The following is a 19,114-nucleotide window of genomic DNA, read 5'->3' as shown; positions in this document are numbered from 1 at the left end:
CAAACGCACAGAGACAGGAGCTGCCGAGCCGATCGATGCTTTAATTAAAGATTCAGAGGCCTGACAACCGGCCCAATGATGAACTGAAATCGGACTTGCGCTGCGGTATGGTTTTTAATGGCCATAGGCTGTCCAGTTCTCACTAAATTGCATTTCCATCCAAACAGATCATGGGGTGAGAGTCGATGCTAATGCAGCCAGCTTTAGAGAACACTAAAGGTGCGCCACATTAAATCCGGTGCATTCAAGCGCTAATGAGAAAACGTGAAAATGCTAGACAAACAGTACTATAGTCTAATAATCTATAGTCTAATAATCTAAGAAACGAAATAGTTGGGGTTAATTAAAAAGAAGAACGAGGAGAAGAAGAAGAAGACGACGAAAAAGAAGAGAAGTGCTCACACATATTTTCAAAAAAAAGAGAGAAAGAAAACATAATCAGAGGTATTTGATTATTAGAATTAGGAAGGACAGAAGCATAGTTCGTTAGCAAGTACTAAACTGTAGAGAAACTGGACCCTTGAAAGATTTTACACCTTTCCAAGAAAGTGCATGTAACAGTCCAATGGTTTTCAAACCTAATATACATCTTTATATTTATATATTTATATATATTTAAAAAAAAACCCAAACCAACAAACAAACAAAAAAACACTATGCTTTACCCCCTGGCCAAGTGGATACCTTTTGAGCATTGTTATATACATTTTTGTTGTTGTTGTTGTTGTTGTTGTTGTTGTTGGGACAGTTTTTTTTTTCTCTGTTCTTCATCAGTCATATATTTATACATGGAACACAGCAAGGCTTCATGGCAGGTAAAGATGTGGAAAACCAGCTCATGTTTACTTCAACAAGTGTAACGGACAGAACGCATTTAATTTCTTTCTCAGGTATAAACCATGTAGACCTTCCTTTGTGTTTGCTCATGTAACAATTAAGCTATTCAAAGCTTTGTAGTGTATAGCAACAAGAAATCAAGGAAATCAAACTAAACAAAGAAAAGCGAGAAAGTGAAAAAACCACAATACAATAAACACTGAAAAGAAGGATTAATTTCTAAAAACAGCTGAGATGCAGTTATGCTTGCTTTGTTTTTACTTAAATAAAAGTTGATAATAGACCTATCTCGTGTATCCTCTGCCTGATGGGGAGGGAAAAAAATAATCATAGGCTATTTTTTTTTTTTTTTTTAAACGAGAGGGGAAAAGTTAATACACAGCTGGTAAACCATCTAGCACAAATCAGTGTACATTATTTACAGTCTTTTGCTTTTGTGTATTCAAGCTCTAATGCATCACAAACATGAACAGTTTTGTTATACATACTACAGATAGAAATAATTTAATACTAACGTAAAAGGTTATCTATCCAGAAATGCTAAAAGTTCCAAAAGCACACTTTTACACAATCACACAGCTCCATTCTGGTGATGAAACCGAAAAAAAACCAAACAAACAAACAAAAAAAAAACAAACAAACGTAAGTAATTGTTAATGTTTCCACTTCGATTTTCAAGCAAGGTTATAATCACTAATAAATAAGCTTTGTAAAACATTAACATGTTGTACATTGTACAAAAAGCAAGTTCTCTTCTGTAACTAAAGTCTCAATCTTTTTCTTGCACTTGTTCTCCTGTTGTGCATGTGTAAGTACATGTCTTGCAAGTGTTTGTGTTCATGTGTATCAGCTTGTACCATAGAAGCGCTGCTCGTCCTTTAGTTAGTGACAATCTCCTTGTTATCCTCCATAAAACGAGTGAAGCGGAAGTGAGTGCTGTTTTCTGTGTTGGCCATTTTCTCAAGGCCAGCTAGTGCTGCATTGGACTCTGAGTTATGCAGCTTGTCCATGCTGCCTGTCAGGCCGCCGATGGGAGAACTGCCCCCGTTACCCACGCTTCCAGACAGAGACGGCGGCAGGCCTCCGTTCTGGATCACAGATATCTCATTGGTCTTCATAGCCAGGCCGTTGGAGAAGGCGGCGGCATACTGATTCCAGAAGCTAGCTGGGTCTCCGTTGCCAACTCTGCTGGATAAGTCTTTCTGAAAGAGCTCGGGGAACTTGACTGGGTTTGTGCCCAGGAAAGCCATAGGGCCATCTACAGAGAGCCTGCGTCCTCGTCTCGCTGGGGCACTGTTCCACATGTGAGTACCCATATGCACCTGAACACAAACGCAAACACACACACACACACACACACACCAAGAGAGAAAAAAAAATGGTCAGTCTTGTTTCCAGATTTGTTCTCACATAAACATTAAGTTCATGACTTGATGGAATGGAAAAATAAAATATAACTAATTTGCTAGTATTTAGAAGAGCCTCCTAGAAAACAACCACTGAGGTCTAGTTTTTAGGGTAAGACAAATACATTTTATAAACACTCCACTATTCGAAAAGCAGATCAAGCCTCTTGAGAATAAGTCACATCTTAGATAAATTGCAGCGTCCTTTCATATTGTACTGGCCATTATGAAATGTGGCATTTACACCCGATTTGCTCTTCAAGCATGTGATTTAACCCTGATACATGAGGTATAATAAACGGATCTGATACTTTTCAATACAGCATGGATAACAAACACATGATACCAATTTGACATTTTTTCCACAGCAATGCTATTTTTGCTTCATTCTTCCGAGCCTGTGGGTTAAACAACTCAAAGAATTTTGAAAACGTAAAGGATACGCCTCAAATTTGAAATTCGGGTGGGGAATTATCAGGCTTTAGCATGACTCGGGTTTTAAAAGTGGACATGAAAATTGCTTTGGAAAAGGTAAAGTAAATAAATATTCGATGCAAGGCTTTTACTAATGAAGTAAGCTGTGAGCTGCAGCTTCAGGTCCTTTACTTCTCTTAATGAATACACTATAATTACTGATTTATTAGGAGGGGAAATTCGTATCTAGTTAGAGATTTACATTGCTTCCTGAAAATTAAAGCCGCCGGTGTGTCAGGTTTCCTCAATTCTTTACAGGCGACTGGTGCGATCACACATGCCCACATAAACCCCCAGAGTTCCTGTTTATCTGTGAGTGGGGGCCCTTTCCCTTCATGATCAAAGGGAATCTCATGTTTTTCACAAGATACATTCTGGAAAAATACTGAGCATGCAGTAGCTCAGGATGGTTGCTGCTAGTAACTGTAGTTAAAGCCTGTTAAGTGAAGCGTTCCTGGCTGTGCTCCATCAGTCACACTCTCAGGTTTCTGCCCAATATTCATATTAATGGGTGACTCAACCTTTCCACTTGTGCACCTTTATTTCAGCACAGCCGAGGTGTTCCTTCTCTCTACCGTTTTCATTAGTGTACAATGACAGTTTCTTAATACGTAAAAATTTTTTTTAGAACTATCACTCTTCCAAAAATAAACCTAAAGACAACTTTTATAAAACTTTAGGGACCGAGTTCATATTATTTCTAACTGACTAACTGGATATAGGGTCCAGCAAAGCATTATATTTATTATTTAAGTGATTTACTAGAGAAATAATTACCTTGAGATTTCCTTTAGTGGTGAACGCACGTCCACAGATGGTGCAAGCAAAAGGCTTCTCCCCTGTGTGGGTCCTCTCATGGATCTGTAGAGCACTAGAAGAGGAGAACATCTTCCCACATGTGTTGCAGTAGTGCTGCTTGGGTGTCCGTCGTGGAGGTGCAGCTGAAAGCACTGGAGACGTAGAAGCGGAAGAGGTCACCATGCTTGAGGGAAGATCTTTACTGTCATGTTGAGGAGCATGGAGGTAACTATTTTCAGCCTTAATCAAGGAGGGCAAGGATCCAACAGAAAGTAGAGATGGGGTAGGGCTGGGTGCCAGGCTGGTGCTGGGCTCAAAGAGCTGAGAGGGCAGATCTCTCATTTGGTGGGTCAGCATGTGTTGCTTTAGATTACCCTTGGTGGAAAAGCCCCGGTTGCAGGCTGTGCAAATGAAAGGTCTTTCTTTGGTATGACTTCGGTAATGGATGTCCAAGGCACTCTGACACGCAAATGTCTTTCCACAAATGTCACATGACGTGTTCTTAGAAGTGCCTCGCTCACGAAAGGAGAAAAGCATACCCAGAGGGTCTTTAGAGGGGTTCATAGAGGTTAGGTCAAGAGCCCCTAGACCTGAGGAATGGGTTTGCATGAGGCCTGCACTTATGTGCTCCAGTGATAGTGCCCTCTGCTGACGATCCTCCAAACTGGGGGATTTGCGTTGCTGCGGAACACCACTAGAAGGTGATGCAGCTTGCATGGAGGAGGTAGATTCAGAGGCAGCTGGACTTCCTGCACTTTGGCTCTCCACGTCACCTCCTGGTGAAGAGGAATCATTAGTGTAGTGATCACCTTCAACTGAGCCATTTTCTGTTGTTTTAGATATGTTTAGCTGTGAATCTTCTATCAGCCCCTTGGGTGAGTTCTTATCCTGATGTTCCACACCTGATTGCTCCAGTGGAATAGGTGAAGAACACAGGCTGTCCTGGGATGCGTCAACAGATTTAGGTGTGTCTGGAACACTGCTATCTGGACCATCTTCCATTCCCTCCATGTTGTCATCTGAGAAGTTGTCTAAGTCATCAAAGTTTCTCTCTTCAAATGAACCAGCGTCAGAGCCCATAGACTCTGGGTAGCTGTCATAGAGAGGGGTGTTGGGAATCTGGCCACCCATGTGCATGCGGATGTGCTGCTGCAAGACAACAGCATTAGTGAACTTCTTCTGGCAGATGGGACAAGAGTGCTGCACCCTCAGGGGTGGCATGGCACGATGGACACTGTAATGGGTCTTCAGGTTTCCCTTAGTGGTAAAGGCACGGCCACAAATTTTGCACTTAAAGGGCCGTTCCCCAGTATGTGTACGATAGTGCATTTTCAGTGCACTCTGACAGCTGAGAACTCGGTGGCAGATGACACACTCATTGGGGTCTGTCACCTTCCTGTCAATATTTTCTACTAATTGCTGCAGTTTTGAAGTTTCTGAACCTTGCAAGGGATCAAGAAGTCCTCCAAACGGGAACTTAGCCTTAAACTGCTCTGACATCAGGGGCATCAGTGGGTTGGTAGACATTGGAGGGCTGTTAGAAGTAGTGTACTCTATTTTGCTCTCTCCCACAGAGCTTGTGTTTGTTGTGAAGCTAAAAGGCTGGCTGCTCTCTTCAGTTTTCCCATTTGAGGTAGGCAAGGTTGCGACATCTCCTTCTTCTGACACACCATCACTGCTCTTTGTGGAAGGTTCTGCTGGACCTGAGTCACTCTTAGCAGAATGGGAAGGGCTTGTAATGGCCACGGAATGATTTTCCTCTTTCTTGATGAACGGGGGTAGGCTTGGTATAGTGGGTGGGAGCAACATGCCAACCGATGAGCTCAGAGTAGTTAAAACAGGCTTACTATCTAGCCAACTAGTGACTGGCTTCTCTGGTGCCATTGACATGCCATATGGAATTCCAGTGCTGGTCGGAATATTGTCCAGATGCTCTGGTACTGGGTAGGGGTTCATCTGGATGTGAGGATACTTCTCTTTATGACGTTGAAAGTGAACCTTCAAGTTGCCACGAGTCGAAAAGCGGTTGCCACAGATGTTGCATTTGTATGGCCTCTCTCCTGTATGCGAACGCAAGTGGATCTGCAAGGCACTATCACTCCCAAACACCTTGGCACAAAACCTGCACTTATGTTTGAAGAATGCCTCCTCTGAGCTGCTCTTAGGTTCAAAGGAAGATACACTGGGTTGCTTGCTTTTCCTTTGTTGGGCTAATGCAGCAAGTGAACTGAGATCCTCCACTGTGGTTCCAACACTAGGAAGAGCACTGGAGAACATTGAATTTCCTGGTGGGGGCTGAGGTAGAAGTGAGTTAGCCACAGGATTCAGCAAACTTCCAATCCCAAAGGATGGTGTAGATGACTTTGCCAGTGAGGGGGTTCCTAGCTGAGAATGGAGACTTCCAGCAAATCCAGCCCTCTTCTCCGATGTTTGTGTTTTCACCACCGCTGTCCCCAGTGCTCCCAGACTCTGTGATGACTCTCCCATTCCAGAGTTGCTTTGAGGTAGCTGTGCTGCACTAGCTATCTGCTTCAGGCTACTAATGCTAGCAGACTGGCTGGCTAGACTCTGTGCTAGCCCAGCTGCAGCTGCTAGCTGCTGGGACAGATGAGAGCTGAGTGTGGTTAGTGGGTTGGTGGATGAAACCAGAGTCCCAGGGGAGGAATTGGGTGGCACCTGTAGCTCAGGAGACTGGGATGCCAGCAATAGAATTTGATGACGGATCTGCTCTATTAGCTGCAACTGGTGAATCTGCTGTTGTTGTAGGGCTAGAAGCTGTTCCATAAGAGCGGGCACTGCAATCCTCTGGCCTCCTGCTGATCTTGTCTCCTGAGAGAACTGGGCCACTGCCACTTTGGTACTCTGGAGATTTTCAATGATAACATTGCTGTTCATCACAGAGAAGTTTCCCAGTTCTGTCAGATTATCAAGCTGAGGTAGTGTGGCTGAGATAGCAGAGCTGCACAGATTGGATCCCGTGCTACCCCTACCGCCATGACTTGCTTCGCTGCTGCCGTCGATGGGGCTGCTTTCCTCCAGGTGTCCACTTCCATTGTCATGGCTAACAGAGATTGCAGACACATCCATATCCATGGCTTCTTCTTTATCCAGTGAGTTATGGTCTAAAAGGTCAGCACACTCCACTTGATCTGTGTTATTAGTCGTGTCATTCACCTGCTCGTCAGGATTATGGGGAGAAGAGCCTGGAGAGAAGGTTCCGGGAGGAGACACAGGATTCTCATTCACTATCAGAACTAATTGATTCTTAGTGCAATTCTTCTGGTGTTGTTCAAGATCCGACAGTTCAAAGAACTCTGCACAGCATCTGCCACAGACATGGGCACCCGAATCCTTGCAAGGGGGGTCGTCCAGCCTGGGCTCTGTGTCCCCTGAAAAGAAAAGAGAGAGGGAGGACACAGAGAGGGAGAGAGAGAAAAAGAGAGAGAGAACAAGGGGATTAGTGATTAGAAATGTTTTGCAGCTGAAGAAGCAGCTTTATCTCTTCAATTCTTTTGTGGTTAATCTTCTGTTAATCAGTTTAAACATTTATCCTGTTTATACGTTTAAAAAAAAAATACCAAAGGAACAATAAAGCCCAAGCACGTTTAATTTAAAAAAAAAAAAAAAAAAAGACTTCTACATGGATGAGCTATGTGGAACAGGACAAATGAAGAAGTGATATTAATAACACTTAAAATGATTGCTGAAAAGTGATTTCTAAAAGATGTGTGAATTGTATCTGAATTCCCTTAATCCTACCAGCTTAGGTAATCATTTTCTTCAGACAATCCATCAAAACATAAAATACTATGAACTGAGGACATCGGGGCTTAATGAAATTTCATAGAGAGACATTGATTTCCAATATTTCATACTCCTCAAAGCTTACATGTCCACTAGGCGCAAATCAACCATTTGAAGGACTTATTAGACTTTCAATTTGCTGTCAACTTTGTTCATTTTCAACCAGCCCTGTGCTTCTTGGACAGGTTATCCCTGTCACTAAACTAATTTGTATCCAGGCAGCCTGCAATCAGGGCCTGACAGGCACAAGCGAGTCCATCGGCATTCGGTATCGCCTTGCTGTACTCGTTGCAGACACTAACGATGCTAACATAGGCCAGAATGAGAAGTTACAAAAATGCATATTTTATCCCTTACACGGATGCACTAAAAATTCAAGTCAGTAAAAATAAACATACAACCAAAATATAAATTATTTCCTTTTAGTTAAAGTGCATGCTGTGCAGTGTTTTAAGTTCGGTAAAAGATTACGATTGTGTATCTATGGACGTCTGACTCAATATTTCGTGTTTCTCTGTATTTTTCTGAATGTAGGCAACTCATGCGTGAATATGTAAGAAATGTAAAAAAAATTAAGTACAGAAAAAGTAGCACTACACTCAGAGAGACACAGGATTCTAGTGAAATTGCGATTTTAAAAAATGCAATATTAAAAATAACTACTTTTTATAAAATAAAGACAAACAGGTTTTGCCTATTCTTAAAATAAGACACAGGTTTTTTTTGTTTTTTTTTTAAGCAGTGAGAAATACTTTTCTGATACTTTTCTGGCCCTCGCTGTGGCCTCCCTTCAGACTTCCATCTTTCTCCCTCTCTCTCTCTTTCTCACTCAGCCCGTTCTTTGTACCCTTCAAAAAAAAATCTTGCTGTTTTACATACAAGTTGATTTACAAATTGCAATTTTCTATGAATCCCTTTCATTGTGAGGCTTTGCCCTCTACATTTTCATCAGTGTGGGGATTCATTTGCAAATGAAACCCCTGCAGAAGTGTGTCCCGGCCCTGCCGGGAGACAGGACGGCTCCCCATTGTTCCCCAGCATGGGAGCGTCGGAGCAGGACCGAGGGGGCGAGGGTCTAGCCCGCTCATCACGGCAGTTTCTAGAACAGATCCTCTTTAATTCACGGATTATCCTCCCTCAGTGTTTCTCTGCGCTGGAACATCAGATAACGCTAAAGTTGCCATGACACCAAAGCCGTGCCTCACACCACCTCCATGCCCGCCAGACGGGAAAAGTCAACTTTATGATGAAAAGTTTTTCATATTATAACAGAAAAGATTTAGGTGTGGCTAATGAGGAGAAAAAAAGAGGGTTTCCTTTAGTCGAGGGGGAGGGGAGGAGATTAAACAGGAATAGCAAATGGTTTATGGTAAAGCTTTCGAGTTAATCTGTGTGCATTACTTTAAGTGCAAGTCTCAAAAGCACCTAGATACTATTTAGTAAATGTCAGCGGTGTACAAAGAACATCATTAATAACGTGAATAAATATGCTGGATACCTTATTCGAGTTTTATTTTGAATGCATAGTCTATGCAACAAGTTGAAATGATGATTTAGGAGAAAAAACCCAAAAAACTAATACGCAACTTTTTCTACGTTTGTGACATGTAATAATTGTGTACAACATAAAACACTGCCTTATGGTTTTATTTAAAACATTGATCGTTTGACAAAATAATTTGAAACATTTTTCTGAATAAGCAGATTTATATATGCCAGCATTTGTATATAGATAACGCCTTTGCCTTTTGAAAACACCAAAAAAAAACATGTATCACATTTCTACTGTTTTAAAAAAAAAACACGCCTATGACATCACTAAACGTTCACTTAAATTTTAGTTAAAAAAACAAAACAAAACAAAAAAAAGCATATTTAGAATAATCATTATAAAGTCTTCTGCCCTTGCAGCGATCTCCACACGCGTCGGTTGCTATGACTTCTGTACAACTCGCATAAATTCACAAATAGAATAAACGGAATAAAGGTATTCGATTATAATTCAATGATTGAATATCCTGATTACTATCTGAGTTCTATCTCAAAGAAATACGAAGCAGCAGACAGACTTCACCGTGCACGCTTGCAGAAGCGAAGAGATAATCTGAAAAAAGCTTGCTGCAGGTTCGAGATGGGAGTCGAGTGGAGGATTAGTGCGTCAAGCCGAAACGAAGCACTAGTTCTAATGAGATCCCAACTTCACAGAGCTGTGGATTTGGGTTCTCAACATGCTACAGAGATTCATCAAACACATGCTCTGAACAAACCAAGACGATCAGGAAATAACCGAGAAACAGAGACACAGAGAGAGAGAGGTTTAGAAATGAAAATAAAAAAGTCAATAAGAAGTAGGAAATGCAGTATTGCCTACGTTGTTTTGCTCTTCTTCCAGCGTCAGACTACTTTCGAAGAGCGACTTACTGTTCACCTCTTCATATCTCTCTGGCTCTGTCCTTCCCACCCTTCTCCCATCCCTCCCATACCCCCTCTCTCTTTTTCAGCCTTTAGGAAACGTCTCTATGAACACTAGATGGGGTAAAGCTCTTCTCCTCTGGTCAGCTTTGCTTGGCCTATGCATTAGGGACATGCTTTAAAACAGGAGGGGTGTGATAAAGGACTTAACAAAGCAAAGCCAGGCCCTCAAGGCCACTTGCAAAACTTCGACTATAGAAATCATGGCAAGAAGAAGAAGAAGAAGAAAAAAAAAAAAAAAGGACAAGCAACCAAATCCCTGTATATTCAGTGCTGTTTGTTTCCGTGTGTGGTGATATAAGCCGGGGTGAGCTCTTGCCGTACCCAAATCTCTCTTTGGGTGGGAAGTATGTTTGCCGGGGTGAGAAAGGAAGACAGCGACATTCATAACCCCCCTCCCAGTAAAGCAGCAGTTCCTGCTATGCTCTCTTTAAGAAGGCTCTCTGGGGGTCAGTGATGCAGTACATGAGGACACGCTGTGACCTGATCTCTCCTCACCTCATCACAGAGGGAGGCTGGCAAAGGTTAAACCAGCTTCACATCCCACCCTCGGTGATGGGCCAACAGGGACAGAGAACATCTCCGCCATAGCGTTCTCAGTGCAGCCTCCATGACTGGGTTTTGACAACACTCAGGCCTCCATTTTCCACCCAAAGTTTATCAAAGCGTGTTTGACATGATGGGAATGGAAAGAAGCTTCTAAGTGGGCCTAAGTAAAGCACAATTAGGTGCATCATGTGCATGGAAGCCAACAGGTTATGCATTTTGACTTGCAAAATACTGCGCTTGGTCATCTGACACGGTATAACAAACGTTGCCATTCATTTCTTTATTTAATTTAAGGAGCACAATTCTGCTCTTGACGTTGTGTTCTCCAAATTCTGGGCAATCTGCAGCTTTGACTCGTCTTCGCACGCAAATCCCAAAATATCTCTTGGGTTTAAGATTTGTTCTTACTTTATTTAATCGTCAGATTTGTATGCTACTTCCTGCAACTGGAGAAGGTGAAAAAAAAAAAACGATTTGTAAAGGTGGTTCTGTAAAGCCTGATACAATTTGGTATAATAATAATAATAATAATAATAATAATAATAATAATGACCTTAGCGCTTGGTGAACAAAAAAATTCATAGGTGTGTGTGTGTGTGTGTGTGTGTGTGTGTGTGTGAGAGAGAGAGAGAGAGAGAGAGAGAGAGAGCGAGCGCTCTGTCAATTTTTTAAAACTTCCTTTTAAAAGAAAGAGGAATGAAGCACGCGCTTAAGAGACATTTCATTTCATGGAATAAAAGAAAGAATGCACTCGAGTCAGAAATGCGTATTTATATTGAATTTCTTACTGTATGCAAGAATCTGTGCTTGATCACTGCAGTTTGTGAAGACCATGTAAACTGGATCGGAGGAAAAATAAAACTTAGGTGGTGCAAATACAGCAAAGCATTTCATCACTTCTTTCTGCGTAGTTGTCTTCATTCGGACAAAAAAAAATTGCATATCGGGAGAACTTGAGCAAATCATCTGACGAGCATTAAGAGGACAGAGAGTCTAAAGGACAAGCTTTTCAAGTTTCTCAGCCTGTAGGAGAACTTCTCTCTCTCTCTCTCTCTCTCTCTCTCTCTCTCTGGCATTTCACCATACGTACCATTTGGAAGCAATAGGGAAAATCGAATAAAAAAAGCCCAATTGCGTAGAAAATTACTCGCGCTTCGATACTAGAAACTAAACCCTTATCGCATCAAAGCCTCCTTTCAAAATCTGCAAAACGAAACCTGATCTCAAACGCCGAAAAGTGGACAGAGATGGACCTGTTCCGCCAGATAACACTTTTAAGCCATAAATAGGCCACTTTATGGAAGAAATGTTAATGCGCACTAAACGCTGTTTTAGACCTCAAATGAGCCTCGTGCATGCTTTGAAGTGCGCAGTTTAAAATAATTTAAGATTATCCTAAAGACAAGAAAGTCTAATTATTATCATCTTTGCAAAAAAAAAAAAAAAAAACCGGGGGTAAAGACACAACCTGGCTCAGTTCAAAAGTAACAACAACAACAACAACAACAACCACACCAATAATAATAATAATAATAATAATAATAATAATAATAATAATAATAATAATAATAGTAATAATAATGGGAAATTATATTAAAACGATTAAAGGTATCATTTGTAGTCTAGGTGTGTGTATTGCAGTATTGCATTTAAGTCTCATGTTGGTATTTAAGCTAATTGTGTCCTACATTCCCAGTAAATACACCATAAAAGCCCTAACCCTGTGTGTACGCAACTTCATGCACATTTTAATACGCAAAAAGCGCGTTTCCCGAGAAATCCGAACAAAGTAAGACTTTATTTCACCCTGCCAATTTTTCTGCGCTTCTGAGTTATTTTAAATGATTATTTTCCTGACGCTTCTCAATGAGATGAAATTTGGACCAAAAATTTTTTTTTTTGCAACGATCTTTACGCTCTATAAACAACAACAACAACAACAACAACAACAACTGCAACAACTGCAACAACAACAAAAAAGCAATATTCAAAGTATTTCTTGCTCTCTTTAAGGTATATAAAATATACGTATTTGGCAATAAAGGCGACTAAAATTAAATAAATAAACACATGTTTTTGGATAGAGTGTAAACAATCCCGTTAAAAGGTTTTGCGTGAACAAATCTAAACAGTCTGGTTTAGAAAATTGTACTTTTCACATTTACTTTGGAATTTTTTATTTTTTTTTCCCCCCCTAAAATTGTTCACTGTGCGTTTTGGACCGCGCGCGCGCGCGCGCACACACACACACACACACACACACACACGATGAGGAATGAAACTAATAAATAAGTGACTCACGAGCAAGTTTGTGACAAAATTAGGCCTAAAGTCAAGTCGTAAACCAAAAAAAAAAAAAAAAAAAAAAAAAAAAAAAAAAAAAAAGAAACAGAGAAGAAAAAGGAAAAAAGAAAACCCAAACGCGTGTATGAGTTTCCGTAGTGCTGCCTGTATTTAGTGCTCCATAAGCGCAGAACGGAGGATGGGAGTGAAGAAGGAGGAAAAAAAAAAAAGACTCCAGACGTCTGTGGGTCAACAAAACGGACTAATGTAGGCTACCTCTAACCAGTGCGTGAAGATGGAGAAAATACAACAGTTATCAACATAGACTTAATCACATCTTTATTCTAAAAAGAAGACGTCGCAACTTTTGATGTTAAAATACAAGCGATGGTGAAGATGGAAAAGTTAATGCTTGGTGGGTTTTTTTTTTTTGTTTTTTTTTTAAATATATATATTTAAGACGCACAGCCATTTTTGATATCCTGTATATAAATGTCTCTCTCTCTCTATATATATTTAGTTATAATCAGATATTACATAACACAAACAGACTATTCGGCTGGTTGAAAATGTTATAGTAAGACCCAGAAAACTTTTTGCTTGCGTGTTTAAGAGTGATTATGAAGAAGCCTGGTTTGAACTTTTCGAGACTTTTAAATTATTATTCTTCCTATTATTATTTTAAATTATTATTATTATTATTATTATTATTATTATTATCATTATTATTATTTTACAAGTCTATTACGGAAAATAGAATACACCGGCTATAAATGATGTCTTATTTACTCATGCAGATGCTCTAATAAAGCAGTTTTGGAGAGTTCAGAATGCCTGATCTTTAAACATCCTTTCTATCTATTTCTACTGAGAGAGATAGCCTGTAGAGATGAGGGTTTGTTGTTTTTTTTGTTTTGTTTTGTTTTTTAAAGTGCGCTCAGACTGCAGAGAAATGTAGAGAAAGAAAGTGAGAAATCAGGAATTTCAGATTAGTTTGGAGAGCTTGGGAAAGCTTGGCATCTCCGGGACTCACTCACCATCGTGCCCGCTCACTGCCGGCTGCGGCTCGGACTGGAAATGCTGCGGCTTCGCTTGCTTCCTCCGCGACATGCTGGCTCACGCATGGGCCACTCAAAAAACAATCGCTCCAAAAAACTTCCCAGAAATCACGGACACGGAGCCCATCCAGCGCGCATGTGTCCCGTTATGATTATCAATAATGCCTCACAATTAATCATACGGAGAAGGAAAGGGGGAGAGAGAGAAGGAGAGAGAGAGGGAGGGAAGGAAGGAGGGAGGGAGGGAGGGAAGGAGAGAGAGAAGGGAGGGGGGGTGGATAGAGGGGGAGGGATGGGTGTGTTTGAAAGGCGATTGGCACCTCGCCAGCCTCCCCCTATTCAAATGAAGTCTCTTTAATCAATTAGCCGCTGATTTGCTGGGGACTCTTGTCTCTCCGGCTGCTCCCACCCAATGAGTCGATTCGAGTGTGGAAGAAAGGCTGGATTTTTCCCCCTCTCCCTCTCTCTCTCTTTTTCTTTTGCCCCAACTCTCTTCAGACGCACTTTAACCCTTTTTTTTTTTTTTTTTTTTTTTTTTTTTTTTTTTTTTACGTAACCAGATGGTGAACAGGTTAAAAGCTTTATCTCAGCACTGCAGGAATGTCAATTTCTGGCCCATGTGTAGCAAACAAGTTGTCTCTTCTGGAGCTGGGGCTTGGAGGCTTTGCGCACGCGTTCAAGTTTCAGTTCAGTTCAAGTGTCCTGTAAAGCTTCAGCAAACCAGCAGCAAAACATCCGCGCTCGTCTTCTTTTCTTTTCTTTTGGGCTTTAATTTCGCACCTAAATCAACGTACAGTCCTGGTGCATGAACTCGCCGCTTGTACCTGAACTCGCTTGATCCTCAAGGCGCGGAGTGAGCGAGAGAGAGAGAGAGAGGGAAAAACAGTAGGTCGGTAAATGGGTTTGCGTGCGTCACAGCGTCGGGAGTCCGGAGATCGTGTCGAATATCCTCAAATCAGACTGGGTCGATTATCGTCGAGCGGGGATGAGTAACGCGTTTTCATCACGCGTCGCGTTCAGCCAACAAACAAACTTTAAGGGCCCTTGTAGGGACTGTGAGAAATCATGAGCCCGGCCCATCTGCTGTCTGATTGGTCAGTGCTGTGCTCCATCATACGCAGCTCTCTCTCTCTCTCTCTCTCTCTCGCTCCATGTCGCGCGCTCCCCCGACTCTCTCTCTCTCTCTCTCTCTCTCTCTCAGTGCCTCTCGTCTGTACCTTGTGCTCGTGAGCTTCTCCACAACTGTTTGAATGCTTGCCATCTAGGGCAAAATGATATCAGAAAGCGACTTTTTTTCCTCCCCTTTTAAATCGGTTTGTTTTCTTTCAACCCGTGCCCGGAGAGTCTCTGATGCAACAGCGACACGCTTATTTAATGTCACACAGAGCGGAGGTGAAATGGTTTCAGTGTTAAAAAAAAAGGGGGAAAAAAAAAAAACAAAGTCGAGTGTGTTGCCAGTATTAACTGTCCTACTTTATTTCCCCTCAAAATAAAACTCCGGCAATCAAAAAAACAAAAAAAACAAAAAAAAAAAAAACAAAAAACAACAACAACAAAAAAACGTATTCAGTTGGCTTTTGTTATTTTCTTGCGACAAAAAGAAGTGTTTCAATCTCCGTAGACGTGCACCTGAATTTGGATAGTTTTATTAAGACATTTTCAAAATGAAAAACATTTTCCACCCCCCACAATCCGTTCATGTTTGTTTGATTTCAAAAGTCTACATTCCGACGGAGTTTATGTTCAGACGTTAAACCCGACAAATTAAAATGACAGGTTTTAAAATCCAGGATATATATCTCGATTAAAATAATTAGGATTATTTGAAATATCAGGGCGCATCTAAATTTTACTTAGCACTCCAAAGAGAGCAGAGATGCTCTAGGAAATAATAATAATAATACTAATAACAATACTACTACTACTACTACTACTACTACTATTATTATTATTATTATTATTATTATTATTATTATTATTAACAACAACAACCATAATAATAATAATAATAATAATAATAATAATAATAATAATAATAATAATAATAATAATAGTGAGTCTTGGAAACAGGATTGATTGCATTTGATGCGGGAAGAGTTTTAAGGATGAGAGTTGGCTGTGCAGCGGGTGATTTATGTCCAGGACAAGACAAACGAAGCCATCAGTCCGGCTGATTTTGAGAAATGAAGATAATAATGTTACTATAGGTGATGCCTCGGATGCCATTATTTTTCTCTGAATATTTAACGAGGTGCTGCGGGGCGAGATGGATCAGGTCTTCCAGAGAGTCAGCTCTCTCTACTGAGGGCGTCTCTTTTTTACTTATTAATGAAAGAAAAGAGGGATAAAGACACAGGGGGAGAAGCTGCGGAAACAGACGGACTTTCTGTTTGGAGCAGGATGACGCACAGAGCAGAAATCAATATCCTACTTACCCTTAACACACCCCTGATTAGGTTGCTTTCAGTTATTTTCACACACAAATATATATATATATATATATATATATATATATATATATATATATATATATATATATATATATATATATATATAATTGTTGTTGTTGTTATGTTTGATTTAAAAAAATAGTGGGTTAAAATGCTTAAAATGTGGTTAGAGCAAATAAATAATACATAATAAATTATCAAATAAAGCAAGAATGTTGTGCGTATTATCATTCTTTCAGTATTTTTCAAACATCATTAGGGTGTGCCATTCTTTTCAACAAGTCTTGACTGTAAAACGTATTATCGTCACTTAATTTTTTCCCCCCACAAAAGCCAGGATGATTGTGGAGATGAGCACGCGCATCTCTCATCCAACTCTCCAGTGCATGCGCTCACGGAAACGCTCCGACTTGCAGCTCCGCTCAGTCTCATTCGCAGTGAAATTCCCGAGCTCGTGAAAAGAAATGTGGAAAAGAAATCTGGGGCTGAGTTGCAGGTGTGTGTGTGTGTGTGTGTGTGTGTGTCTGTTCGAGGGGTGGGTGGATGAGGGAGATGACGGTGGCGAGTAATAACAAAACACTGGCTTCTAACTCTTGTCGTCGAGGGGTCCATGTGTGTCAAACTATTTTTGAAGTGAGATAAGAACAAAAAAAATTGCTCACTCAAACATGATGTAAACATATATATTTTAAACAATTATTCATGCATGTAAAAATGTGTATTTTTATTCATATATTGAATCAGACTATTTATTTATTTATTTATTTATGGAAATAGCAATGCGCATTATATATTTATTTGTTTGTTGGCTTGTTTGTTTCTCACAGGTCGCAAGCAAAGTGAGAGGGCAGTGAGTCTAGATGCGCGCTCTCGCCGCGCCGCTTGCTCTTCTATACAAAGCGGGAGCGCGCACGCCCATCATTCACTATTATCACCGACCGTCCGATAATTGATCGTTCTACCAAGAAAAAAAAAAAAAAAAGAAAAAGTACCAAGGGGCGTTTGAGCGCATAAGTGAATAGCATAAACAATACCCATGGATACTATAGATAATCTCTCTCTCTCTCTCTCTCTCTCTCTCTCTCTCTCTCTCTCTGCTTATAAAGAGCGCTTTTTTTGGTGTCCCCGCATTCAACACGTAGCTTCCGCTAAAGAGGCGCGCTGTGGAGAGAATTACAAACAGTTGGATCACACTTGCAAACACTCACAAAAAAACAAAAAAAAACAAAATTGGAAGGGGTTTACTAAGTTGCGTTTGAAAGTTGTGTGCTTGGGGAGGAGACCTGAAGTCTTTGTATTGTGTAAATAATGATGGAGCTTCAGGATGATGAAAGCTGGTGTTGCAGCGGGGCAATAACGTGTAGGTTCTTTCATCAGTGTGTTCATTCTACAGATGTGTGTATAGAAATGTGATTCGGTGTGCTTCACACTTAGAATTTCAAGAATCTTCAAGTGCTGCAATTAACACACTGATTGAAAATTGACACGTGGGCCTAAAAGTAGGAATCTTTCGCTACACCAGCATCTGGAATTAAACCGAAGTGTGTATACGAATGCGATTTTATTTTGTAGCCTATGAAACTTAACTACCCATGTTCTAGGACTTGGCAATGTGACGATATAACATCGATATCGTGATCGAACAAGCTACGGTGCACTTTACGGAGATATCATGATATCTTTTCATGAGGTTCTTTTAAGTTTAGTTTTAAAATAACGATGAAATGAATACACTTTGGAAGCAAAGATTCAGCATTTTTGACTGAATCTTTCAAATGGTAACATTTGTAGCTACATATCCCCCCTCCCCCTCCGTTTCCTTGTTCATTTATTTTAATGGACATTAAATAATCAAACTCAGTTCACACAGGTTCTTTTTTTTTCTTTTTCTTTTTTTTTTTTTTAATTCAGCACTACTGTTTTGTTTCTGTTGTTAAATATTATGATATATAGGTGATCATATTGTTTACTGCATCAGTTATTGTGATGTAATAGGCTATCTTTAAATCTTATGGCTCCAACCCTACTGGAAACAGCTGCAGTAATCAAAATCTATAACTTAGGTATCTATAACTACCTATTTATCTATATATAACCTATAACTATACCTATGTATAACCTATAGCTAACTTATCCATATCTATACTCTACCACCCCACCCAATAAATAAATAAATAAATAAATACAGTCTAATTATTATAATTAAAAAAATAATTGCATCAAGAACAAATAAGTTAAACATTGCTTTCATGGAATTAAAAACTAATTAAAATGCAAAAGAAAGAAAATTATATATATATATATATATATATATATATATATATATATATATATATATATATATATATATATATATATTTGGGGGGGGGGGGGGGGGAGGCTTCTAACTACTCAAATGACCAAGAACTTAAAGAGAGAAAAAAAAAGTTTCTGGTGTCACAAGGTGCCTTTTGGCGAGTGCTGCTGTGTGAGAGATGGGCGGCATTAAAATGCAGTACCTGGCCTGGCAGAGAAAGCTCTCCATTAATTAAGAGATCAGAGTGGAACTATTGTTCTCCAACGCGCACACACACACACACACACACACACACACACACACACACACACACCTCTTTACTATACTCTGTGTGTCTCATTGTGGTTGTGACACAGATGCTGCCACATCACTCGATATCACTGGGGCGTGTTTGTTTTTGCAATCTCTCAACTGGACCTGGCCAGCGTCAAAGAGATCAAGCTAACGTTTGGATCTCGTACAAAAAAAAAAAACAAAAACAACTGCCACCGAAGTGTGAGAGAGTCATCTGTCAACAGCTTTCTCTTTCTCTTTTTCTTGCACACGCTTTCCCAGCATGCTCTAGCTGGAGTGTGTGATTACATCACGCACCAACTTGTGTTTATCTCTCAAATGCTGTTTACGCATTTATGGAGAAAAGAGATTTGCAAGGCGGGTAAAGAACAGCCTCGAGTACGAGGAGGACGA

General features: G+C 40.3%; 1 protein-coding gene across 1 annotated transcript; it reads right to left on the bottom strand.

Moving 5' to 3' along the window:
* Nucleotides 1–566: 566 nt before the first annotated feature.
* Nucleotides 567–15,398, bottom strand: sall1a (spalt-like transcription factor 1a). Its single transcript, XM_053617016.1, has 3 exons — nucleotides 13,661–15,398; nucleotides 3,495–6,904; nucleotides 567–2,159 (listed from the first exon to the last, which is right to left on the bottom strand). The coding sequence occupies exons 1-3, from the start codon at nucleotides 13,731–13,733 to the stop codon at nucleotides 1,716–1,718; spliced, it is 3,927 nt and encodes a 1,308-aa protein (XP_053472991.1). The 5' UTR covers nucleotides 13,734–15,398; the 3' UTR covers nucleotides 567–1,715.
* Nucleotides 15,399–19,114: the final 3,716 nt, after the last annotated feature.

The sequence above is a fragment of the Ictalurus furcatus genome, chromosome 27 (assembly GCF_023375685.1).
Source record: "Ictalurus furcatus strain D&B chromosome 27, Billie_1.0, whole genome shotgun sequence".
Classification (NCBI taxonomy): domain Eukaryota; kingdom Metazoa; phylum Chordata; class Actinopteri; order Siluriformes; family Ictaluridae; genus Ictalurus; species Ictalurus furcatus.
The sequence above is the reverse complement of the archived record's forward strand: the minus strand, read 5'-3'. Positions and strand labels throughout refer to the sequence as shown.